Raw genomic sequence first — 27,352 nt, 5'->3', positions numbered from 1 at the left:
GAGAAAAAAAGTACAGTCATTTTTAGAAAAAAAATTTGCAGATGGCAGCTGTCTTCAGACAGGATTTCTGATGGCCAGGTAATTCTTTCTGCAGCATAGATGGGAGTTCTGTATCGGGACATTGCAAAATCCTTTACGAAGTGACTCCGAGAGAATTGAAAATTTCAATGGGCAATTCTCATCTACCTGGAACTCTGAATGTTCTGATTTAAATAGATACTTAAGATACAGAGTTCCGCTGTAGTTGTGCAAATAGTTGTTCAGGAAACATGAAGCTATTAAAAACCTAGTCTAATTCTGGAAAAAGAATCAAACTGACCATCCAGCTTAGCACGCTGTCACAATCACACCTCCCCCAACATCTCCCAGATATCAACCTGCCACTGACTCCGCCGTGCCCCACTTATCTGGCACTCTGTCTGACCTCATACTGAGGTCGACCTGCACCCTTCCTTCTGGAAACTTCACAACCCCATCCTACTCCCATAAGACTCATGACACCACTCCTGACCCCACCTATCCCTACTCCCAGATCTGCATTTCTGAAGTTACTGGCCTATCTTAGAAAAAGCGATAGTAATTAAGGTCAAAGGATAGTCGTTTGATCTGGTTGTCATAAAAGCTTGTGCCCTGACGCAAGATAATAATGATCAGGAAATAGTGGCATGTTATGGTGACATTCTGAAGACTGAAAATCAAATTAACTGGAGTGATAATTGTAGTAGAGTCATAGAGTTCTGGATGGGAGTTTGCTGGTCATAACTCGCTAGTCATAGAGTTGCACAGAAATCATTGGCCTTTTGGACACCTTCATGGAAGGGAAAATCTCATCCAATATTTCCAAGACGGAGAGAATCAAAAAGAAATACAGTATTTGATACACACATGTTTAATTATTTTACCAACATAATTACCTTTCCATAGGCTGTAGAATAATAAAACCTAATATCTTTCTGAACCACTCCTTTTGTAGATCTGGCCGTGTGCTGAACAGTGGAGACTCATCTTCCCAGACCAGTCTAATCAATTGACTTTCTGGTTCCCAAAATGGCTCCTCAAATTCAAGGAAGATTTTATTACATGTTCCAAAGCCCAGTTTCTGAATGGAATCGATTTTACTGGGAGGAAATGAGGGATGAATAAACGTTTTATAATGTTCCTTAAGGAAACCTGAAAAAGCAAATGGTATCAAATTGAATTGCTGATTACATCCAAACTTAAAATATGTATTTGGTATTATTACAATTAATATAGCCATTTACATACTGCATTAACTAGAAATCAATTTCAGGGAGCAGAGATGCACATCCCATGAATAAGGCACACATGTGATTTTACCTTACTTCAAACTACCTCTTGCAAGATTTTAAATCTGGCCCTCAGGATATTTATGCTGAAGGTTCATGAATACTCCAAAATTAGTCCCCCAATCAGAATATTTGAATTCTAAAGTTATACTCAAGTAGTCAGAGACATGTATTCAGAATGCAGCCAATAAGATCCAATTAGACCCAATGGAATATCACCCGAATTGTTTTGAGCTCTCGGGCAGTTTGAGACTTTGAGATTTATTCTGCAATGAACATGACATTGAACCTACGGCTCCCTGACTAGCTTTCAATTGAGATTTGAATAACCGTAAAGGGTCTACCACCCAAAATGGGTATAAATGCTATTATGATACTTAGGAACCCAGACATAGACACTCAAATGGTATTTTACCTAAAGGAACAGTGACAATAACATGATCTGCTGGTATAGTTTCCCCATCTTCACACTCCACCAGAATCGAGTAAGAATAGTCCGGTGTATTAGGTGATTTGAAGGATCCATTCCAATGGATGCATTTAACTGGCTTGTCATAAGATATAATATCCTTTGGCAGAGATCTCCTTATTGCATCAACAAGGCTTGCAAATCCACTAAAAACGTGAATAAGAATTAATTGTTATGATTATTATGTTGGAACTGAAAATTCAGGTCAATAATTACAGTGCTGTTTAACTTTGAGGATCAAGTACTAGCAATATGCAACAAGTTACCTCCTACAAATCTTTTTTGTCCTGTTTCTGGATTAACAAGAATACCATTGTGAATTTCAATTAGGATGGAAAAACTTTGATACACAAACTGTTGCCATTTCACAAACAGCACAGTGAACTTCAGTGGAAGCCCCTCCCCACCCTCAAATTTTGTAAAAATGCCATCCCTGAATTTGAGAGTCTTTGCTCTCTTTTTCTCCTAAATCGTTCATCAAAATTAAAATTGTACATTCCATTGGGCAGATTGCACATTCCCCAGGATCTGGTGAATATATGTAGCCAAGTTACTGATCATGACTGATCTCACTGAATGATGTAAGAAACTAGAGGAGGCAAAGCTATTTCTGATCCTGTGTATGTGCCTGACAGGTTCCAAAAATAGCTCTGAATTCTAATTCAAGTAATGTACTAAGGGCTTCACTTTGTTTTAGGGCCCAGTATTATTAGTATTGAATTGAGAAGACCGTGGATGGCTAGTGGGTAGCTGGTTTGAATTTCAAACTTTTACCCATTGCATTGCCAATCTTCTAGTGCAGATTGTGATGTGGATGTGTAGGCAGATAGGGTTAGGGTTAAGTTAGTACTGACAGGTGTTTTCGTGGCCATATCGCCATTAAACTACCCTATGATGTTTATACCCCTCTAATGTCCTTGCAGATTTGTTCCTGTACAACCTTCCAACCAATTAGTGGTCCATAGGTTACACCAAGCAATGTAAATGCATCCTTTTCGTTCCTGAGCTGCAGCCAACTCAATTCTGTCCTTAGACTCTATGAAACATCCCCTTGCTCCAAGACTGCAATGCTCTCCTTGACCAAAATTAGAAGCACTGCATACGGACTGGGATAGTGGTAGTGTAGAGGGCAGAAATGTTTGGGATGACAGTGGAAAATAACATTGGTCAATCCAGAGTAAGAACAATAAATGAGAGAGAGCCGAGGGTGTAAGACCAAAGCTTTGCCAGATAAACTGGAAGCAAAGTTTGGCAGGAAAAACAGTAACTGAACAATCATAGGATCCCTACAGAATGAAAACAGGCCATTCAGTCCAACAAGTCCACACTGACTCTCTGAAGAGCATCCCACTCAGGCTCAAGCCTACAGTATCCCTGTAACTCTGCATTTCCCATGGCTAACCTTCCTCGCTTGCATATCCCTGGACACTATCGGCAATCTAGCTTGGCCAATCCACCTAATCTGCATGTCTTTAAACTGTGGGAGGAAACCAAATCACCCACAGGAAACTCACGCAAACATGGGGAGAATGTGCAAACTCCACACAGACACCACTAATGAACTCTCTCAAAAGAAGAAATTGTTCGGGAATGATCAAGAAATATTCCCTCAAAAGGGTAATGTAGGATAAACAAATCCAGAGCTCCCTTGCTGACAAACGAAATGGAAATTAGGCACACTTTTCTTCTTATACCTATGACAGATGTCAGGTAGAAAATACAGTTGAGAACCAAGCTGAATAATGAAAGTACAGAACAGAACTAAGTAAACAAATTCAAAAAGCAAAGAGGGATTATGAAAAAAAAAAGTCAGGCATCTAATTTATAGGAAAATCTCAAATTCAGAGCTGTATAAGGAGAAGAAGGGACAAATAGGAACCAAATGGGGGTTTTTACACATGGAGGCAAAAGGTACAGGTGAAAGCTACCTGTCTTTTCTGTCCAGGGCTTGGTGACAAAGGAGAGAATACTGTCACTGGAAGGGTTTAAAGCTCTTAGTGAGGACAGTTTTGATAAATATTTTGGTGCTTAAAGTTAAGGCACTGGGCCAAGATAAGATGCACCCAAGGGCATTGCAGGAAAGGAGAATGGAAATTGCAGTGGCATGGCAATAATCTTTCAATGTTCCCTAGTTTTAGGAGTTGTGCCAGAGAGCTGGGGAATTGCAAACATTATGCCTTTGTTCAAAAAAAGCTGTAAAGATAAACACAGCAATTACAGGACAGTCAGTTTAACTTCAGTGGTGTGGAAACTTCTAGAAACAATCTTTTCAGGATAAAATTAATAGAAAATGAGAGTTAATTGTGAGAGTTAGCATGGATTTATCAAATGAAAATTGTGTCTAACTAATATGCTTGACTTTTTTGAAGCGCTAACAGAGAGAGTTAATGAAGGCAAGGCTATTGATATAGACTTCCAAATGATGTTTGAATCAGCAGCACACAACAGACGTGAGGAAATTTATAAGTCATAGAATAGGAAACCTTAGCAACATGGTTACAAACCTGGTTGAGGAATAGGAAACAGAGAATGATGGTTAATGGATATTATCCAGGCTGGGGGATTGTAGTGGAATTTAACTGGGGTTGCTATTGGGACCTTGCTTTTCCTGATATACATAAGTGCTCTGGAACTTTGCGTGCAGGGGACGATTTTAAAGTCTGAGGACTTGAAAACTTGGAAATATTGTAAACTTAGGGACAGTATGGAGCATCAAAATGACACTGACAAGTTGGACCAGATGAATTCAACCGAGGCGGCATGGAGGCTCAATGGTTAGCACTGCTGCCTCACAGCACCAGATATCCAGGTATGATTCCACCCTCACCCTGTCTGTGTGGAGTTTGCACATTCTCCCCTTGTCTGTGTGGGTTTCCTCCGGGTCCTCCAGTTTCCTCCCACAGTCCAAAGATGTGCTGGCTACGTGGATTGGCTATGCTAAATTGCAATTGTGTCCTGGGGTGCATAAATTAGGTGGATTACACACAGGAAATGCAGGGTTACAGGGAAAGACTAGGGGGATGGGTTTAGGTGGGAAGTTCTTCAGAGAGGCACTGTGGACTTGTTGGGCCAAATGGCCTGTTTCCACACTGTAGGGATTCTATGATAATAATTGGCGGATAGGTTGCATATGAGAAAAGAGGGTCAAATAAACATTTGTTCAAAGAACATGGAGAGACAGTACAAAATAAAGAGTATAATTCTAAAAGTGCTTGCAGGAGCAGAAAGACTCGTGTGTATATATGTGCATAAATTACTAAAGATAGTAGGACAAGAGAGCTGACAAAGCATGCAGTATTCTGTGCTTCATTAAAAAAGGCATAGAGTATAAGAGCAGGGATGTTATGCTGACCTATATAGGACAATGGCTAAACATCAGCTGGAATGCTGTGTCCAGTTCTGGGTGCCACACTTTAGGAACGATGTGAATCCATTGGTGACAGCGCAAGAATGGCTTCAGTTATGATGTTAGGTTGGAGAAATTGGGACTGCTTTCCCTCAAAGAAAAGCCTGAGGGAGGTAGGACAGAAGTTTTCGAAATCATGAATGATCCAGACAAAGTGGACAGGGAGAAATCTTCCACTTGAAAATAATTAAGATCCAGAAGCCAGAGTTTTAATTCCTTTTGCTAAATAAGCAAATGTGAGGTGACAAAATAACTTTTCCACAAAGTGAATGTGAAAAGGAAATTCCTGGCTTGCATCACGGGATGTGGTATGTAGCTGAGCTTTAACCATGGTGCCAGTAACGTCAACACCACAGGGTTCCAGAAATGATGAATACTTCCAGCTCTCTTGCCACACAATATTACAAGAAGGGCATCAAAACACAGAGCTCCATAATTAATGAGGTGAACAGTACCAGACTGAGAGAAAAGTCACTGCTAGCTGTGGCAGAATTGAGCCTCATTAATCTTACACAACAAAATACTGACCAAAATGGAAAAATTCATCCCATATCTCTGACTCACTTTGTGTGCCCCTCGCAGCTTACATTTCTACTTAGCTTTGTATCATTGTAAAACTTAGATATGGTACACTGCTTCATCAAAAACATGAAAATAGTTTGTAATTAGTTGCAATCCCAGCATTGACCCTTGCATGTTTGAAACCTCAGTAATAAAAAAAAAAGAGAATGTAGTAACAGTTTTGTACTTCATACCTACCCTGGAAAAACACAATCAATTCCAGGTAACACCACATACTCTCCAAAAGGCTGGAGTGCTACCAGATCCAAGCTGTCCGTTCCAGAGATACAACACCCTATCTTGAATTCTGTATTCAGCACAGCAAGTTTAAGGTTACACATTTCCTCATCACCCTTCCAATCTTCAGCACACCTGGCAATTTCAAGTTTTAGGAATTCACCCAAACTGTGGACAGGTTGTGTCTTTGACTGGAAGAACTTCTTACTTCTTGCATTAAATGTTGAATACAACTCTTCCAAGGGAGCCGTTATTTCTTGCCCTACTTTTTTTCCTGAGCTGGTGTAATAGGTTGATACATCAGGTGGTTGTCCATTTCTTTGTACAGCCTGGTTGTCCTCTGACATTGCTTTTTCATCCAGAAGATTATGTTGGCTGGCTAAGTGGAACACAGCATTCTGCTTAGATGGCCCATGGATCCACTGTGCTCCAATATCCACCAAACCTTTACCTGCATGAAGATTAAAAGAACTACACTGATTAAAATACCTTGCAATTTGAGATACATTATTTGTCTAGTCACAGTCAATTGGTGTGAATCAAATGGAAAGTCTAATGCTCTTGCTGCCAGATTGTGCAACTTTGAGTGGTCTATCAGATAAATATACCAGGCATGCTGGGAAATCAAGCCAAACAACGGCCAAAGTATCTGTGCAAAGATACTAAAATAACCAAGCTGCGGACCCAGACAGGCAGGCCACAGCTGAAGGCAGCACAATACACAATTGATTAAGTCTATTTACCAGGAGAATAGGAAACAGTGAGCTGTTTCCGGAACAAAGGGACACCTCACACTCTTACCTGGGAAGCCTACCTGACTTACGTGCCCCTGACACTTTCAGGAATGGAGGACCAAAACCACCCCAGCATCCACATGGCACTGTATCAGAGATAATGGCAACTGCAGATACTGGAGAATGCGATTTAAAGTGTGGAGCTGGGTGAACACAGCAGGCTAAGCAGCATCTTAGAAACATCAGCTTTTGTGATTCTTCGATCCGCCTCCCCACTCTCCCTATTTATTTCAGAACCCTCTCCCCCTCCCCCATTTCTGATGAAGGGTCTAGGCCCGAAACGTCTGCTTTTGTGCTTCTAAGCTGCTTGACCTGCTGTGTTCATCCTGCTCCACACTTTGGGTCTGATCGATCAGGGTGATCCATTCCTGATTGAGCCATTGGTGGGAATTAAAGATCCTCCCAAAGGGATTTTGAAGCTTCCCAGGATAAGAATCACCACAACAGCACTCTCGGGAGAGTAACTAGAGACCAACCAACGTAAGAAGAGGTGTCCCTGGGACCGCTGGGAGGGGAAGACCAGACGAACATCATGTAGATCGAGGCCAAGGTCTAGTGTGGTGATGTTTGATCATTCCAAGTTATGTTAAAGGAAGAGATACTGACTTCGATTTACAATATTAATTGTCAGATTTATCTTATTGTTAGTTTGTTGTATAATTGTTAGTATAGTGCTAATTGTGTTATAAATAATAAAGATAATTTCATATTGCTACTAAGAGTCGACTCACAGTGCTTTGAGGGATAAATGGGCTAAACGCACTGTGTGGCGAGCGTAATAAATTGGCACCTGGGATAACTAGGTATACAACTGGATGAACACAGCACGCCAAGCAGCATCATAGGAGGGTCGAGGCCCGAAACGTCAGCTTTCCTGCTCCTCTGATGCTGCTTGGCTTGCTGTGTTCATCCAGCTCTACGCCTTGTTATCTCAGATTCTGCAGCATCTGCAGTTCCTACTATCTCTGAAGTTGGCATCCCAAATGGGAATCAGGTGAGAAGTGACTGTCACTTCGAGAACCTGAATTAAGAGGACTAAGTCCCACATGACAACCAGGAATTCAAGTAAATCAAAGGGAACAGAAAGGTCTACTTTAGACTGTTCTTTAAAAGCACAAAGTCAACAGATGTTCAACCTGTAATCAAGCAAACAACTGTTTCATTGTGTGTGTGCGCATATGTGTGTGGGATCCTTAGTGGAGTGGTAAGGCAAAACACCAAAAGTCGGCAGAGACCCGGTAGGATTAGGACCAGAACATAGATAATTAGAAAGGACAGAAAAAAGGCACCAGAGTAGAAGATTATTCAGTATGGGAAAAGAAACTAAAACAATACATGAGTAAGAAAAAGTGGCCCATATGGGCAGAATTTTGCTGTAATGGAGAAATGGGACCAGGATCCCCAGGACAAAAACACTGGGAGGATTTGAGGAGCATTCAAGGGAAACGGGCTTCCAAATTTGAAAAAACCCATAGCAATGATATGCTGTCTGGGACAACCGTTAGGAACAGAGCAGAAATTGAGAAAGGTTTATAAAGAATAAGAAGACGCAAAGCAAGAAACAGCAGAGTTACAACAGAAAAGCACAGAGCAGGGTCAAAGAAATCAGGCCAACTTATTACACATGCGGCAATTCCAAAACCAAGATAACAAAGTGTGGAGCTGGATGAACACAGCAGGCTAGGCAGCATTTTAGGAGCACAAAAGCTGATGTTTTGGGCCTAGACCTTTTCTGATGAGGGGTCTAGGCCCGAAACGTCAACTTTTGTGCTCTTAAGATGCTGCTTGGCCTGCTGTGTTCATCCAGCTTCACACTTTGTTATCTCAGATTCTCCAGCATCTGCAGTTCCCATTATCTCTGATCATGAATTCTAAGACCAATGTGAGTAGGCATACCAAGGTATCCAGCAAGCAGTATCAGCTAAGGATGCTGCTGAGAGTCAAGTAAGCCAGTTAAAAAGTCAATGTGCAGATCAACCAGCAGCAGTAATCCTTATCAAAGGAACTCAACTCCACCTCAAACAGGCATAGGGAGAGAGACAGAGGAACACATGGTAGCCAAAGCAGTGCCCCCACTGCGGGTGCCCAGGACACTGATGTGTGAGAACGTACAGCCCCTGCACAGTCGCACTTGAAACCACAGGGACCACCAAACGTGACGGGAACAAGGAGTAATAGAGGAGGGGGCGCCAATCGGAAGGTCCAGTTCGGTAGGCTCTGCTCCATGCCAGGGCCACAAGCCAATCCCTACCCCCAAAATTACAAGGCATCCACATGACGATGTCAGCCCCCTGCCTCCTCAGTACGGGTCTGCGACACCAAGTGAGACATTATAGGTAGACACTAGTCAATGGTGACGTAGGAGGCTAACCTGCAGAATTTCTTTAGGATACCGGAGGTTCCCGCACAACCCTAAACATCTCAAAATTTAATTAGCTACCCTGGCGGGCCTACAGTTTTAAGTGGATTCACTGACCATGCACAGAAGGGGTACGTTACTGAACTTAAACCAAGCAACATTACATGCCACCACCCTGTTACCTTAGTAAACCTTGCCCCAGGCACAGAACACATCCACGGGGTTATTTTCGTGGCTACATGTACCTTGCCATTGATCCAGTATGTGGAAGATGCCCCCAATTAGCAAGGTGCCACCTATCATCTCAACAGGAAATGATGTTAATCGGATCAGTACAACGGAAAAGTTCTGGTTCAATCCCCTAATAATGACCAAGGATCTGCCTGTGCAAGAAGTGATTATGAAACATAAAGTAGTATTCGCCCGTCATAAACATGACCAATGCAGTTAGCAGCAGCTGTCAGGTTAGGGACCAAAAGGAAATTAAGTAAAGCTTATTTCGACAGTAAAGTTAATCCGGTTAAATATTCATTTGGACAACAGGTGATGATACAGATACACAATCCTAGTTCCTTTCTTTCCCCTGACTACTCAGGTCCCTACACTGGTCAATAAGGCAAGTCCCTCAGTACACAAGGTTCTACTAGCTACAGGCAAGACTGGCTGGTACCACATAAACCAGTTAAAAGACTAAGGCACTCAACATAGCCACTCTCAACACCTTAAAATATGCAAGATGGATGACACTGCCCTAGAGCAAGTGACAAGACTAAGGACAACCCTGATACATCCTGTCAGCTGGGCTGCACCCCTGACAAAACTTATGCTCTCCCATCATTACCACCAACTGCAGCTCCAATGAATAACGGACCTCCAGATGATCTAACTGACTTATCAGAGGACTAGATTTCTCTAAATGATCGGAATAACTTGACAGACAGCCCAGATACGACGGATGTTCCCAATAATTCCCCAATGGACAAAAGTCAAAATACCCAAATCCTTAACAACTCATTTCCACCTAGCACAGGAGAAAAGCCACCCCAAATTTTCCCCATTTTTCCAGCCCTGAACTTACAACTTTCTCTAGATTCTATTCTATTCGCAATTCACAACATAGATACAAAACAATGCCAAAAGACTAGAGTGGACAAGGGAAAAACAAATGGAACTGGACTGTCAGGTAGAACCTTCAGCACTGACAGTATCATCACTAGGGGGAATGACAGCACGTGAACATGGGAATCCGGAGGACACAATATTACTCGGGCCCACAGAGACAGAGGATTCAGGACAAACTGATAAGTCTCTGTCAGGTGCCTCCTCAATGAATGTACTTAGTCATTAACCCAGAGGATGGAATGGTTCCTGGCGACCACCCCAGGGGAAGTACAACTGTTTCTGATGATTGGCATTCGTATGCAATTCACACTTTCTATAGGTCCTGACAGGACCAGAAACCAGACTGCAGGGATCCAAATATGTAATTGTGGGAAAGGTGGGTATAGATTTATGAAGTGTCAACAGATTAGAGAGGAAAGCGTGGTTGGATTTTTTAAAAATCCATCCTTGGAATGTATCTAGCATTTCTTGCCCATCCCAGTTGCCCTAGAGAAGGTGGTGGTGAGTTGTGTTCTTGAACTGCTGCAGTCCATTTGATGCAGGTATATCCACAATAAAATGAGGGAGGGCATTCTAGAACTTTGACCATGAGACACTGAAGGAATGGTGGTACACGTCCAAGTCAGGATGGCAAGTGGCTTGGAGAAGAACTTGCAGCTGGTGGTGTTCCCATGCATCTACTGTTTTTGTACTTCAAGGACATAGTGTTTGTGGGTTTGGAAGGTGCTGTCTAAGGATCTTTGGTGAATTCCTACAGTGCATATCGTAGGTAGTAACACTTCTGCTACTGAGCTTTGGTGATGGAGGAGCTGACTGGCAACACACCTGCAAGCAATCAATGTAGTATAGTTTGCAGGTACATATGGATAGATTTTGTTTGAGGAGGTGGGTGATACCAGCACATTTGAAGTGGGAGAAGGGCGGAGAACTATTCCTGAGGATTCAGGAAGAGAAGTTGATTGAACTATTGGCCAATCAGAAAATATTGTGAGTTATGCACTAACTGTTTCTGAGACAGCATTGCGAATAGAATAGAATCTAGAGAAAGTTGTAAGTTCAGGGCTGGAAAAATGGGAAAATTTGGGTAGCTTTTCTCCTTGGCTAGGTGGAAATGAGGGAAGCAGCAGAGACAATTGATCATTTACTTTTAATCTTTAAAACAAGTAAATCCATGACCACTTCACATTTATTGTTGGAAGTGAGGATGGAAGAGGCAGGAAAAAAAGTTTAGGAAAACAGTTAGTGGTGAGGATAATCATTGTATTTGTAGAATCATAAGAGTCCTACAACATAGAAACCGATTCTTTGGTCCAGCTCGTCCATGCCGACCTGATATCCTAAATTAATCTAGTCCCATTTGGTCCACATCCCGCTAAACCTTTCTTATTCATGTACCCATCCAGATGCCTTTTAAATGCTGTAAATGTACCAGTCTTCATCACTTCCTCTGGCAGCTCATTCCACATATACATAACCCTTCGTGTGAAAATGTTGCCCCTTTTGTCCCTTCCATATCTTTCCTTTTTCACTCTAAACTATCCCCTCCATTTTTAATATTCCCCTATGCTGAGATAAAGGCCTTGGCTATTGACTCTATCCACACCCCTCGTGATTTTATAAACCTCTATAAAAGGTCACTCCTTAGACTCTGATGCACCAGGGACAATAGCCCCAGAATAATCCGTCTCTCCCTACATCTTAAAGCCTACAACTCTGCCAACACCCTTGCAAATATTTTGAGCCTTTTTAAGTTTAACAACATCTTTTCTACAGCAGGGAGACCAGAATTGCAAGCAGAATTCCAAAAGAGGCCGAACCAATGTCCTCTACAGCTGCAAAGTGACCCAATTCCTATACTCAAAGCACTGACCAATAAAAGCAAGTGTATCAAACACCACCTTGCCAAGCTGTGAGTCCACCTTCAAGAAACTATGCACCCAGACCCCAAGGTCTCTTTGTTCAGCAAGACTCTACAAGGCCCTACAATTAAGACCTGTCCTGATTTGCTTTTCCAAAATGTAGCACCTCACATTTATCTAAATTAAACTCCATCAACACTCCTCAGCCCATCTGATCAATGTCCCATTTTAATCTGAGGGAGCCTTCTTCACTGTTCAATATACCACCAATTTTGGTGTCAACTGCAAAATTACTTCTATATTCACATCCAATTCATCTATTAATCTGAGGGAGCCTTCTTCACTGTTCAATATACCACCAATTTTGGTGTCAACTGCAAAATTACTTCTATATTCACATCCAATTCATCTATTGAAATGACAAAAAGAACTGGACCACGTCGCTGGTCACAGGCCTCCAGCCCAATAAACAGCCTCCATCTCCACCCTCTGCCTCCTACCTTCAAGCCAATTTTGTATCCAAATGGCTAGCTCTCCCTGATTTCCACATTATGTAACCTTGCTAACCAGCCTACCATGTGGAACCTTGTTGAACATCTTGCCAAAGTCAATACAGACAATAAACACCATCTCCTTCAAACATCTTCTTTGTCACGTCTTCAAAAAACTAAATCAAGTTAGTGAGATATGGTTTACTACGTTAAAAAAAATTTGATCTTTGAATGCTAAGCAGTTTGGCAGTGAACCTTGAAAGTGCTTTCAGTGCTTCAATCAGAACTGCTGGGACAAGGTTATGAAAAATAATGTAAGGCATGCAATTTAGTATATCAATAGCTACAGAAAAGTTTTGATGAATCATGGGCCAAAATCTAGATGAGATTTTAAAAGTACAGTGCAGTGTGAGAAAGAATTTTATTTTCAGGTTACGACACAGACGGAAGTGGTGTTGGGAGGAGAAAGGAAAACGTTGGGAAAGAGAGATATGAGCATATGATTGGAGACTGCTTTCAGTATTAGCTATGATAGAACAAATGAATCAAGTGAGATCACAAGGTTAAGAATTTATTAGAAGAGTTTATTTTGGAAAGAGGCGTTCCTGGAAGAAAAGAGAGCAGTGAACACAGGATGAGAGAAGGAAGAGTTAAGTGGAGGTTGAAATCATCAAGAATGAGAAGTTGCTCAATGCTGAAGGAGGGCAATGGAGATATCTCAGTCAGGAATTCAGCGTGGTATTTGGCGGAGTCATACAGTACAAGGAATTCTAGATGGGAGATGCAACAGATGGATCATTGTGATGAGACCTCAAAAGAAATGAAACTGTTAAGGGAGTAGGGAGCCAGTACCTTATTTCAAAACAGGACTGGCGTCATTACGTGGTATTTTTTGGGGGGGGGGAAAGGGTGTTGTTCAATTTAACTAACTGTAAGACCAACATCAAATCACAATTATAGACCGAGTTTGAGGAAGCTACTCTAAAAAAGTTGATTAATCCTGATTCATTATAAGCCATATTTTTATACATTTTATAGAACTTTTAAAGTTATCAAAAACAGGTATAAATGAAATTATATTTAATAAAGCAATGGTTTTTCAGTCCATCCACTTCAGGGTATCATTTTGCAAGACTATTTCATTGGGCACAGGTGTCTTCTAATTGATCTTGACATTTCTTACCATCTTCATATAACATAGAACAATACAGCGCAGAACAGGCCCTTCGGCTCTCGATGTTGCGCCAACCTGTGAACTAATCTAAGCCCCTCCCCCTACACTATCCCATCATTATCCATTTGCTTATCCAAGGACTATTTAAATGCCCCTAATGTGACTGAGGTAACTACATTGGCAGGCAGGGCGTTCTATGCCCTTACCACTCTCTGAATAAAGAACCTGCCTCTGATATCTGTCTTAAATCTATCACTCCTCAGTTTGTAGCTATGCCCCCTCGCACAAGCTGAAGTCATCATCCTCGGAAAAAGACTCTCACTGTCCACCCTATCTAATCCTCTGATCATCTTGTATGTCTCTATTAAATCCCCTCTTAGCCACCTCCTTTCCAATGAGAACAGACCCAAGTCCCTCAGCCTTTCTTCATACAGCCTGCGCTCCAGACCAGGCAACATCCTGGTAAGTCTCCTCTACACCTTTTCCAATGCTTCCACATTCTTCCTGTAATGGGGTGACCAGAACTGCACACAATATTCCAAATGAGGCCGCACTAGCGTTTTGTACAGTTGCGGCATGACATCACAGCCCCGGAACTCAATCCCTCTACCAATAAAACCTAACACACCTTAACAGCACTATCAACCTGGGTGGCAACTTTCAGCGATCTATGTACATGGACACCAAGATCCCTTTGCACGACCAAGAATCTTTCCATTGGGAGGAATAATAGGAAGGCAGAATACCGGGTCAAAGTGAATCACCTTACATTTATCCGTATTAAACTCCATTTGCCACCTTTCAGCCCAATTCTGCAGTTTATCCAAGTCTCCCTGCAACCTGCAATATTCTTCCACACTGTCCACTACTCCACCGACTTTAGTGTCATCTGCAAACTTACTAACCCATCCACTTATGCATACGTCCAAGTCATTTATAAAAATGACAAACAGCAGTGATCCCAAAACAGATCCTTGAGGCACACCACTACTGACCTGACTCCAGGCTGAATATCTTCAACCACCACTCGTTGCCTTTTTACAGAATGCCAGTTTCTAATCCAAACTGTTAAATCTCCCTCAATCCTGTGCCTCTGTATTTTCTGCAATAGCGTACCATGTGGAACCTTATCAAAGGCTTTACTGAAGTCCATGTATGCCACATCAACTGCCCTTCCCTCATCCACATGCTTGGTCACCTTCACAAAAAAACTCAATGAGGTTTGTGAGACATGACCTGCCCTTGACGCATCCATGCTGACTATCTCTTATCATCCTTTCCAAAACTTTTCCGACAACAGACGTAAAGCTCACGGGTCTATAGTTACCTGGGTCATCCCTACTGCCCTTCTTGAACAAGAGCATAACATTTGCAATCCTCCAGTCCTCTGGTACTAAACCTGTAGACAATGAGGACTCAAAAATCAAGGCCAAAGGCTCTGCCACCTCCTCCCCAGCTTCCCAGGCAATCTTTGGAAAAATCTCATCTGGCCCAGGGGACTTCTCCACCTTCACACCTTCTAGAATTGACAACACCTCCTCCTTACTAACCTTAACCCTTTCAATTCTAGTAACTCAGTCATCTTCTCTACGATATTAGAACATAGAACATTACAGCACAGTACAGGCCCTTCGGCCCTCAATGTTGTGCCGACCTGCCATACCGATCTCAAGCCCATCTAACCTATACTATTCCATGTACGTCCATATGCTTATCCAACGACGACTTAAATGTACCTAAAGTTGGCAAATCTACGACCGTTACAGGCAAAGCGTTCCATTCCCTTACTATTCTCTGAGTAAAGAAACTACCTCTGACATCTGTCCTATATCTTTCACCCCTCAATTTAAACCTATGCCCCCTCGTGCTTGCCGTCAACATCCTAGGAAAAAGGCTCACCCTATCCACCCAATCTAACCCTCTGATTATTTTATATGTTTCAATTAAGTCACCTCTCAACCTTCTTCTCTAATGAAAACAGCCTCAAGTCACTCTGCCTTTCCTCCTAAGACCTTCCCTCCATACCAGGCAACATCCTAGTAAATCCCCTCTGCACCCTTTCCAAAGCATCCACATCCTTCTTATAATGCGGTGACCAGAACTGTACACAATACTCCAAGTGTGGCCGCACCAGAGTTTTGTACAGCTTCACCATAACCTCTTGGTTCCGGAACTCGATTCCTCTATTAATAAAAGCTAAAACACTGTATGCCTTCTTAACAGCCCTCTCAACCTGGGTGGCAACTTTCAAGGATCTGCGTACATGGACACCGAGATCTCTCTGCTCATCTACACTACTAAGAATCTTACCATTAGCCCTGTACTTTGCCTTCTGGTTACTCCTACCAAAGTGCATCACCTCACACTTGTCTGCATTAAACTCCATTTGCCACCTCTCAGCCCAGCTCTGCAGCTTATCTATGTCTCTCTGCAACCTACAGCATCCTTCGTCACTATCCACAACTCCACCCACCTTAGTGTCGTCTGCAAATTTACTAACCCATCCTTCTACGCCCTCATCCAGGTCATTTATAAAAATGACAAACAGCAGTGGACCCAACACTGACCCTTGCGGTACACCACTAGTAACTGGTCTCCAGGATGAACATTTCCCATCAACTACCACCCTCTGTCTTCTTTCAGCAAGCCAATTTCCGATCCAAACTGCTACATCTCCCACAATTCCATTCCTCCGCATTTTGTACAATAGCCTACTGTGGGGAACCTTATCGAACGCCTTGCTGAAATCCATATACACCACATCAACCGGTTTACTCTCATCTACCTGTTTGGTCACCTTCTCAAAGAACTCAATAAGGTTTGTGAGGCACGACCTTCCCTTCACAAAACCGTGCTGACTATCCCTAATCAATTTATTCTTTTCTAGATGATGATTATAAATCCTATACCTTATAACCTTTTCCAACACTTGACCAACAACTGAGGTAAGGCTTACTGGTCTATAATTACCAGGGTTGTCTCTACTCCCCTTCTTGAACAGGGGAACCACATTTGCTATCCTCCAGTCATCTGGCACTATTCCTGTAGACAATGACGAGTTAAAGATCAATGCCAAAGGCTTGGCAATCTCCTCCCTGGCTTCCCAGAGGATCCGAGGATAAATCCCATTCGGCCCAGGGGACTTATCTATCTTCACCCGCTGAAGGATTTCTAATACCCCTTCCTTCTGAACCTCAATCCCACCTAGTCTGGTAGCCTGTATCTCAGTATTCTCCTCGACAACACTGTCGTTTTCTAGAGTGAATACTGTTGAAAAATATTCATTTAGCACTTCCCCCTATCTCATCTGACTCCACACACAACTTCCCACTACTATCCTTGATTGGGCCTAATCTTACTTTTGTCATTCTTTTATTCCTTAAATACCTATAGAAAGCCTTAGGGTTTACCCTGATCCTATCCGCCAACAACTGCTCATGTCTCCTCCTGGCTCTTCTGAGCTCTCTCTTTAGGTCTTTCCTGGCTACCTCGTAGCCCTCAAGTGCCCTAACTGAGCCTTCACATCTCATCCTAACATAAGCCTTCTTCTTCCTCTTGTCCAGAGATTCTACCTCCTTTGTAAACCACGGGTCCCGCACTCTTCAGTTTCCTCCCTGACTGACAGGTACATACTTATCTCGGTCATGCAGGAGCTTTTCCTTCAAAAAGCTCCACATTTCTAATGTTCCCATCCCCTGCAGTTTCCTTCGCCATCCTACGCTCCCTAAATCTTGCCTAATCTCATCGTCATTGCCTTTCCCCCAGCTATAACTCTTACCCAGTGGTATACACCTATCCCTTTCCATCACTAAAGTAAACATAACAGAATTGTAATAGCTATCACCAAAGTGCTCACCTACTTCCAAATCTAACACCTGGCCAGGCTCATTACCCAGTACCAAATCTAATGTGGCTTCGTCCCTTGTTGGCCTATCTACATACTGCGTCAGGAAGCCCTCCTGCACACACTGGACAAAAACTGACCCATCTATAGTACTCGAACTATCGTGTTCCCAGTCAATATTTGGAAAGTTGAAGTCACCCATGACCACTACCCTGTCTCTCTCACTCCTATTGAGAATCATCTTTGCTATCCTCCTGTTTCTCAGTGAAATCAGATGAGAAATAATCATTTAGCACCTCTCCAATCTCCACAGGGTCCACACATAATTTCCCACTTCTGTCTTTGACTGGACCTATTCCTACCTTAGTCATCTTCTTATTCCTCACATACCTATAGAAAGCTTTAGGGCTCTCCTTTATTCTACTTGCTAGTGTCTGCACATGTCCCCTCCTTGCTCTTCTTAACTCTATCTTTAAATCCTTCCTAGCTAATCTGTAACTCTCCATCGCCTCATCTGAACCATCTCGTCTCATCGTCACATAAGCTTCCCTCTTTCGCTTAACAAGAGATACAATTTCTTTAGTAAAACCATGGTTCCCTTACCTTATCGCTTCCTCCCTGCCTGACAGGGGCATTTCTATCAAGGACACGCAATATCTGTTCTTTAAACCAGTTCCACATTTCAATTGTCCCCTTCCCCTGCATTTTGCTAACCCATTCTATGCCTCCTAAGTCTTGCCTAATCGCATTATAATTGCCCTTCCCCCATCTATAACTCTTGCCCTGTGGCACGTTCCTATCCCTTTGCATTGCTAAAGTAAACATAACTGAATTATGGTCACTCTCTCCAAAGTGCTCACCTACCACTAAATCAAACACCTGGCCTGGTTCATTACCAAGTACCAGGTCCAGTGTGGCCTCGCCTCTTGTCAGCCCTTTGGTATACTGAGTCAGGAAACTGTCCTGCACACATTGGACAAAAACTAAAGTTATAGCATTTTCAGTCAATGTTAGGGAAGTTAGTCTCCCATAATGACCACCCTGTTCCTTTCACTCCTCCCAGAACAGTTTTGCCGATCTTCTCTTCCACATGCCTGGAACTTTGCGGAGGCCTATAAAAAACTCCCAGCAGTGTTACCTCTCCTCTCCTGTTTCTGACCTCAGCCCATACCACCTTAGTAGACGAGTCCTCATCAAAAGTTCTTTCAGCCACCGTTACACTGTCTTTGACTAACAAAGCCAACCCCGCCCCCTCCATTCCTGACCCTGCTGTATCCATGTCTCCGAAATGGCCACAACATCAAAGTCCCAGGTACCTATCCATGCTGCAAGCTCACCTACCTTATTCCGGATACTCCTGGCATTAAAGTAGACACACACTTCAATTCAGCTTGCTGTCTGCCAGCAGACTCCTGTGACAGTGAGGTCCTGTCCATGTCCTCCCTACGCTCATACTCCTGTGTACTAGAACTACACCTCAGTTTCCCATCCTCCTTCTGAGCTAGTTTAAATCCACCCGAATAGCACTAGCAAATTTCCCACACAGGATATTAGTGCCCCTCTGGTTCAAGTGGAGACCGTCCTGTTTGTAGAGGTCCCACCTTCCCTAGAATGAGTCCCAATTGTTCATGCGCCTGAAGCCCTCCCTCCTGCACCATCCCCGCAGCCACGTGTTCAGCTGAAATCTCTCCCTGTTCTTTGCCTCGCTATCACGTGGCATGGGTAACAAACCAGAGATAACCACTCTGTTTGTTCTAGCTCTCAGCTTCCACCCTAGCTCCCTGAAATCCTGCCTGACATCCCTATCCCTCTTTCTACCTATGTCGTTGGTGCCTACGTGGACCACGACTTGTGGCTGGTCACCCTCTCCCTTCAGGACCCCAAAGACACGATCCGAGACATCACGGACCCTGGCACCTGGGAGGCAACACATCAACCGTGAGTCTCTTTCATTCCCAGCTAACCTATCAGTCTAACTATTTTGAGTCCCCAATGACTAACACTCTCTTCCTATCCCCCCTTCCCTTCTGTGCAAGAAGGACAGACTGTGCCAGAGACCTGCAGCCTAGTGCATGCTCCTGGTAAGTCGCACCCCCCACCCCCCCCAAACAGTATCCAAAACGGTATACTTGTTTTTCAGGGGAATGACCACAGAGGATCCTTGCACTGACTGCTTTTCCCCCCCTTCTAACAGTTACCCAGCTTTCTTCACGCTTAGGAGTAACTACTTCCCTGTAACTCTTGTCTATCACTGACTCTGCCTCCCGAATGATCCTAAGTTCATCCAGCCCCCACTCCAGTTCCCTAACGCGGTCTTGGAGGAGCAAGAGTTGGGTGCACCTCCTGTAGACGTATTTGGATGGGACACTAATGGTGTCCCTCACCTCATACATCATGCAGGAGGAGCATTCCTCTACCTGCACTGCCATCCCTGCTAATCCCCTAAATCAAAAATTAAAAAGAAGAGAAGCTTACTTGATTTGTCCCTGGTGTATAAGGTTAGAGGAGGTGGATGGGTGGGACGCCCTACACGGGTAGGGTCTCAGGTTTAGACAACGATCACTTATATAGCTGAGGGAATGAAAAAAAAAGTCCCTCCCTTCCCAGAAACTTCTACTCCGAGGTGCTGCTGCAACCAGAAATGGAAGGCTCCGATGCTCGAGGTAAGCTTTTAAAGTTTGAAAAATCTCTTGATTCATCAGCTTCCTGACAGGCCACTGGTCCAAGCTCCTGCTCGTGCTGCTGCTGCAACCAGAAAATGGTTTTCCTTTCTTGTGCACTGAACAACTAAGAACCAATGCTTATTAATGCTCGTTAACCACTGCCCCTGCACATGATCAGAGACATCCTGAACTCAAATTGGCTTGAATGAACAGTTCATGGTCAATTTTGGATTGGCAAGGTACTATTTACCCAATTCTTGTTTGTTTTCTTTACAAGTAATGGTCATTTTACTGACACTGCTTTCTACTGTCTCGCAGTTCATTCCACTGCTGATCACTTTGGGAGGCCATCCCATTTATAAAAGCTCGTTACTCTTTACTTAAGAAATACATAGATCTCTACCAAGATAAAGTGACACCAGTGAAAGCCATTTAAGTATTAGAATAGAGTATGTAGTTTTACCTCTGGAATGAAAGCAATCGCTTGGTCAATACAGCTGAAAAGATCAAAACTATAAGATTATGAAACACGCTGCAGAACCTACTTCCTAAGTAACGTGTATATCCTATATCCATGAAAACAGAAAATGCTGAAGAAAATCAGCAACAGTAATTCCAAAGAAATGTTATAGCAGGTGTGAAATTGACACCACTTTCTCTCTCCACAGACGTGCTAAATTTTCCAGCACTCTGTTTTTATTTCAGATTTCCAGCATCTGCAGTGTGTTTTGCTTTTATGGGCCTATTAGATACTTTGTTACAAAACTAAATAATTTTAAAAATATATGAACGGAGTAAGAACCTTTTACCTCCAAGCTTTCTCACATGTTAACCAGGATTTGCATCAGCCTCAGCCATAAAGCAGAAAAATCCATATTCCAAAACTGATCTGGTTTAAATGGCTTTATTCTCACAGTAGCTAATCATAATTAAAGAATACTTAATTTATTTCCTCACTTTCCTCAATCAAGTCCAAGTTATTAATTATTGAAAAATAATGCAATCCTACATCGCTGATCCAAAGGTTTGAACCAGGCAAGCAAGTTGGAAACTTATTGCCAGATTGGGTAGCTTCCTTAAGGGCAAAGCTGTCATTATCTCAGCTACATATTCCTCAGGGCTTTGAGACTGTGTAAGCCTCGAGAATGAGCTCATAGATGACAACAGATTATTTCATAAGCGATGCACGGGGCAATTAAGCTCGCTGAGCTACAGGAATCAATTTTGGAATGAGCATAGGAGGGTAAGAAAGGTGATAAATGTTGAAGAAAATTAGATTTTGAAAGTAAAGTAGGAAGAAGGTTCTGATGGCAGAAGAGGATGAAGGAAAAGCAGGGTAATGAAAATAAAGGAAACAATTAAGGTGATGGAACAAAAACAGTTACTGGAAGAGCTCAGCAGATCTGGGAGCATCTGTAAAGGAAAAAAACAGAGTTAACGTTTCAGGTCCGGTGACCCTTCCTCTGAACTCAGTGCCAACAAAATGTTATGTCAGACTGAATTTAATGCTTCCGTTGTTATGACACCTTTATGTCATAACAATGAATATTCTTGTTTAGAAATATATGTACTAAAGGTAACCCCACTTAAAATGTGCACTATGATGTATTTTGTTACTCTAAATTAGGAAACTTCCCTGAAGAGCGCGACTGGCATTCTCTGCACTTTTGTCTCATGTGCCAAGAACCAAATTCAAATTATGATCCTCCCTCTGTTTGTTTAACATTCTTCCTATTACCCATATTCTTCTGCCTCTCCAAAATCCTTTGCTTCCTCTTACTGGCCTCCCTCATACAAATTGCCTTGCTCCTTTTCATGCCCCCTCCCTCAGCACCCCAGTGACTGCAGCTATCCCAATCCCTTTGCTCCTTCTTCTTTGCCACTTATCCTGACCTGCTCACTTCCACCTACTAGATGTCTCTATCCCAACCCCCTTTCCCAGTCCTGCTCATTATATCTTCCTCACACTATCTTACGCTTTGCTTCAGTCTCCTGATTTCCCACTGCTCTGAGTGAGCCAGCAGGCAGAAAGGATCTGGAGGAGCAGTAAATCTGATGGAGTAGGACGGTGTGATAATTGGAGGAAGCAAGGGGCTCAGAGACTGGCAGGTAAAAAGCATTGAGCAACAAGTGAGAAGCAACTTGCTGCAGGCTGGAAGTGACAAATGGCAAGTATGTTGATGTTATGATCTCTGGTGAGACCACCAAATTTGTGTCATGGCCCAGCTAGGAAGCAGTGACTTGTTTTGTTTAAGTAGACAAATTTTGATGTCTCAAGTTAAAAACAAGAAAAATGAAGCCATAAGAGATTTTGAAGACAACAAATGATTTTTACTGTACAATGGGAGAACAATGACATCCAGAATTGGCTTGAGGTAAATTGGGTAAGCAAATAGTAAACATGCTCAAAACATGTCTGACTGATTTCTCAGTTAACTGTATGCAAAGACTATGCAATCCAGAGCCGACTCATGGGCATTAATTCAAGCCCTTTCACAGGTAGCTAGCTTCACTAAACTGACCCGACTCTAAAGATTTGCTCAGCTCCAATGTTTCTTATCTATACAAAATAAATAGTTTATTGGTTTCTTCATGCTTATGGTCGGCCCATACACATTCCACTATGGAGGAAAACCAGAAACGAGGCAATCCATTTCAACAGACACCAGAGTTAAAACCAGGCAGGAAAACACACCGACGCTTCATTGGAGGCTGCACTGAGGATGTTACGAAGCAGGGTAATGAAACATCTGCAAAACAACTAACCAGTTCGGCAAGCCAATCAACCTCAATATCAATCTACCCAGCTTTCCCCACATTATACTATCATCTATGTGCCGATCCAAGAATTGGTTAAAAGTCTCTAAAGTACTGACTCCACTTCTAATGTCAGCAGCACATTCCACACGCCCAAGTCTGTGTGAAGAACCTACCTCTGACATCTCCCTTATACCTTCCTCCAATCACTTTAAAATTATGCTCCCTCGTAATAGTCATTTCCACTCTGGGAAAAAGTCTCCAACTATCCACTATCTGTGCCTCTCATCATCTTGTACACCTCTATCAAGTCACCTCTCATCCTTCTGCGCTCCAATGAAAAAAAGCCCAAGCTCCCTCAACCTTTCCTCATAAGACCTGCCCTCCAGTCCAGGCAGCATCCTGGTAAATCTCCTTCTGCACCCTCTCTAAAGCTTCCACATCTTTCCTAAAATGAGGTGACCAGAAATGAACACAATATTCCAAGTGTGGTCTAACCAGAGTTTTATACAGCTGCAGAATAACCTCATGACTCAAACTCAATTCCAATGCCAATGAAAGCCAACGCCTTCTTGACAACTTGTGTAGCAACTTTGAGGGATCTATGGATGTGGGCCCCAAGATCCCTCTGTTCCTCAACACTGCTGAGAATCCTGCCATTAACCCTGTATTCTGCATTCAAATTTGACCTTCCAAAATGAATCACTTCACACTTTTCTGGGTTGAATTCCATTTGCCACTTCTTTGCCCAGCTCTGCATCCTGTCAATGTCCCGTCGCAACCTACAAAAGCCCTCCAAACTATCAGCTTCACCAACCGTGGTGTCATCAGCAAACTTACTAACCCACCCTTCCACTTCCTCATCCAAGTCATTTATAAAGATCACAAAGAGCAAAGGTCCCAGAACAGATCCCTGTGGAACACCACTGCTCACCAAGCTCCAGGCTGAATACTTTCCTTCTGCTACCACCCTCTGTCTTCTACTGGACAGCCAGTTTTGAATCCAGACAGTCAAATTTCCCTGAATCCCATGCCTCCTTACTGTATGAATGAACCTACCACATGGAACTTTATCAAATGCCTTGTTTCAAATCCATATAGAACACATCTACTGCTCTCCCTTCAACGTGTTTTGTTACATCCTCAATGTATTCAATAAGACTCGTGAGGCACGATCTGCCCCGTACAAAGCTACACTATTTCTAATCAAACTGTGCTATTCCAAATAATCAAAAATACTGTCTCTCAGTATCCTCTCCAATAATTTGCCCACCACAGAAGCAAGGGTGGCTGGTGTGTAACTTCCACGATTACCCCTATTCCCTTTTTTGAACAAGGGAATGACATTTGCCACCCTCCAATCTTCTGGTACTAATCCAGTGGACAGTGAGGACTCAAAGACCATTGCCAAATGGGCAGCAATCTCTTGCCTCACTTCAATTAATTGGTTAAGTCTACACATTTAGCAGCAATGCTTACTAAATTATAAAATTAGGAAAAAACTGGAATGAAACAGAGCCCTTGAACAGATGGAACAAAAAGTTCTGGAGCAGCTGTTGCAGTGGGGACAGTTTCACCTGCATGCAAGCAGTTCGTAATCCTGTTTACTTTGAATGGCCAAATTCTCCCATCGAGTACTTGATGGAAATAGGATCAGTCAACGCAATATTTTGGGAGCAGTTTTCAAACTATTTAATGGTTTGAAATTGTCAGGTCCGGCCTGGCTCCTGACAGATTAGAAGCTGTCACAGTCATCTACATTCATTGCTTCCTCTGAAGCTTAATTTGCACCTTTATTGAATGCTTTGAGCCAATGCATGTATGAAAACAAACAAACAAAAAAAAAACCAAACATGGGTGAATGGTGACCAATGTAAACAAGCAATGCATGGTTGTTGCTGGATATTTGAACACAACTTGCTTCCACCCAAAACTCCAATGCGGTATTATCCTCCATGATATTTCATTATCGATCTACCTCCTCTTTAAAAGCTTTCAGTGATACAGTGTCCACAGCACCCTGGGGTACAGAATTCCAGACATTTACTAACTTCTGGGAAAAGAAATTCTTTCACATCTTGATTTTAAAAATATGTGTCCCTTATTCTGTAATTATGTTTTTTTAAGTTGAGGACACTGGTTTGTGACCCATATTGCTGTCCTTCAAACTAAATTTGAAGTTCTGCCATGTTGTTATTGCTATCCCATGTATCAATCCTTCATTACATATTACTAGACCTAAAATAGCTTGTTCCCAGGTAGATGGTTTCTCATAGCAATATTCTGCACAATCTCTGATACACTCTAACAATTAGTCTTCCATGTTTCCCTTGCCCACCTGATTTATTCAGGCAATATGTAGTTTAAAACCACCCATGACAATTGTAGTACTCTTCTTACATTTTCATTATTTCCTGACTTATACATTATCCTAGTGAGGCACCTCTTTGCTCCCCTCTAGATGACTCCCACCCATGACTTCTTTCCCTTCCTATTCCTTATTTTCATTCAAACTGATTCCATGTCATAATCTATTTGCAGCTATATCACTACTCATTACCACAATTACACCTCACTTAATTAACAATACCATCCTACCTCATTTTCCTTTTTAGCTAGTGTTCTGGAACACTGAATATCCTTGAAGATTGAGTTCCCAGCTCTGATTGCACTACATATTCATTTATTTCCATTTGAGCTGTCAATTCGTCTATCTTGTTATAAACGCTGTGCACGTTCAAATAAAGAGCCATAAGCTTTGATATTTTATGATTAATACCTATTCTGATTCCATTTTCTGCTGTACTCTCACAGTGAGTTCACCTTAAATTGTGTTTTATCTGACTCCATTTTCTGCTGTACTCTCACAGTGAGTTCACCTTAAATTGTGTTTTATCTGACATGGCAATAGTTATGTTTTCTCCTACAATACTAGGAAAGTGATTGTGGATTCTTATGGAATTGAAGAATCTGACATATTTATTGCCACTGATTATTAGGTACAAACACTACATTCCTCAGGTATATCTATGTCTGAGGTAATGTTAAACTACTGGGTTACAACAACAGCACGTTCCCAGTACAGCATGTTTCAAGTAATCAAGATAAAGTGAAGCATAAAATCTTTTAACAGCAGAGCAGGGTCAAAGGGTTGACTGGCCTACTCGGGTTCCTATTTTCTATGTTCCTTGTCATATTTCAGTTAAAGTATGGCGCTGTTGATGATGAGACCATGAGAATATCTCTTCTAGCCTCACAGAGAGCCATAAAGCAGATTCTCTCGCTCTTTAACCAGAGAGCTTCCACTGGTTTTCTGCTTAGAAGCTAATCGACAATTTTCCCTGATATACCAAGGTGTCGAGCTGGACGAACACAGCAGGCCAAGCTGCATCACGGAAGCACGGAAGCAGGAAAGCCGGCGTTTCGGGTCTAGACTTTTCTTCAGAAAAGCTTATTAACAAACGTTATTCCGCTCAAGCAATAGAGACCTCCAAGATAACACAGTGTCGGCATCCTTGAAAGCGTAGGCACCTCCATTATAAACCGAGATCTAAGTGCGCGAGCTGGATAACGACGACCTTTCCATTTAAAGGTTCTCTTCCCCCCCCCCCCACTTCCCCGCTGATTGGTCACAGAGGGTCTCAGCGGACCGCCGATTGGCGGATGCGGCCGTTGGGTTTCGACGGGACGCGGCCCGCCACAGGCGGGAGACGGCGCGAGATCTCACCGAACTGCCGGCTCCAGGCGCGGCCGCCACATCGTTGGGTGGCCTCCAACAGCCGGATCTTGCTGAAGCCGTGCTGCAGGAGCCTTTGAGCGGCTCCCAGACCCGCTAATCCGCAACCGACGATGACGATGCTGGGGTCGTGCTCCTGCCTGGTGATAAGCCGAGCCATTTTTGTCCTGGAGATCCCAGCTGGTGTTTTACACTGCCCTATAACCCGCCGCTCGGCTGCCTAGATTCTGCGCATTTTGGCCACTTTAAAGTTCCCCAGACATAACACACCCTTGAGGTGGGCGGTAACCAACAAGTACGTAGCATGAGTTGCAAAAACAAAAATCAAAGCTGCCTCCAGCATTGACAGTTCTGACTAACTCTCAAAGCTTTGCATTCGTGTTGAAACCATTTTACATCGCTCCAAAAAACACATTGCACTGATTGATGGAGAATTTGAACCTACTCGCTCAGAGATGTTCGGAGCAGACGGTATTTGAACCCAGGTCTATCCCAGCTTGGAGGTAAGAACACTACCACCGCACCACAAGACCCTCTGCAACCAATAAATACGTTCGTGCAAACCATGACCAT

At 42.8% G+C, this 27,352-nt stretch overlaps 2 protein-coding genes across 5 annotated transcripts in view; one reads left to right on the top strand and one right to left on the bottom strand.

The window, feature by feature from the left end:
- paox (polyamine oxidase) overlaps positions 1-27,102 on the bottom strand; it is a 33,922-nt gene extending 6,820 nt beyond the window's left edge. Inside the window, exons 1-4 of the mRNA XM_048563332.2 lie at positions 26,771-27,102; positions 5,942-6,431; positions 1,723-1,922; positions 915-1,170 (exon numbers count right to left, since the gene is read on the bottom strand). Of these exons, the coding sequence (XP_048419289.1) occupies positions 915-1,170; positions 1,723-1,922; positions 5,942-6,431; positions 26,771-26,939 (1,115 nt within the window). The 5' untranslated portion in view covers positions 26,940-27,102. The remainder of the gene's footprint in view (positions 1-914; positions 1,171-1,722; positions 1,923-5,941; positions 6,432-26,770) is intronic.
- Positions 26,236-27,352, top strand: part of LOC125467491 (uncharacterized) — a 52,365-nt gene continuing 51,248 nt past the window's right edge. For 2 of the 4 annotated variants that reach the window (XR_009443005.1, XR_009443004.1), the window contains exon 1: positions 26,236-27,282. Coding sequence is in view for 1 of the 4 variants with exons in the window: in XM_059640317.1 (XP_059496300.1) it covers positions 27,206-27,282 (77 nt within the window). In the remaining 3 variants the exon portion in view is untranslated. The remainder of the gene's footprint in view (positions 27,283-27,352) is intronic. The other 2 variants (XM_059640317.1, XM_059640318.1) reach the window with 2 other exon arrangements.

This window comes from Stegostoma tigrinum, chromosome 37 (genome assembly GCF_030684315.1).
Source record: "Stegostoma tigrinum isolate sSteTig4 chromosome 37, sSteTig4.hap1, whole genome shotgun sequence".
In the NCBI taxonomy this organism is placed as follows: Eukaryota; Metazoa; Chordata; class Chondrichthyes; order Orectolobiformes; family Stegostomatidae; genus Stegostoma; species Stegostoma tigrinum.
This window is presented reverse-complemented; position numbering and strand designations above follow the sequence as displayed.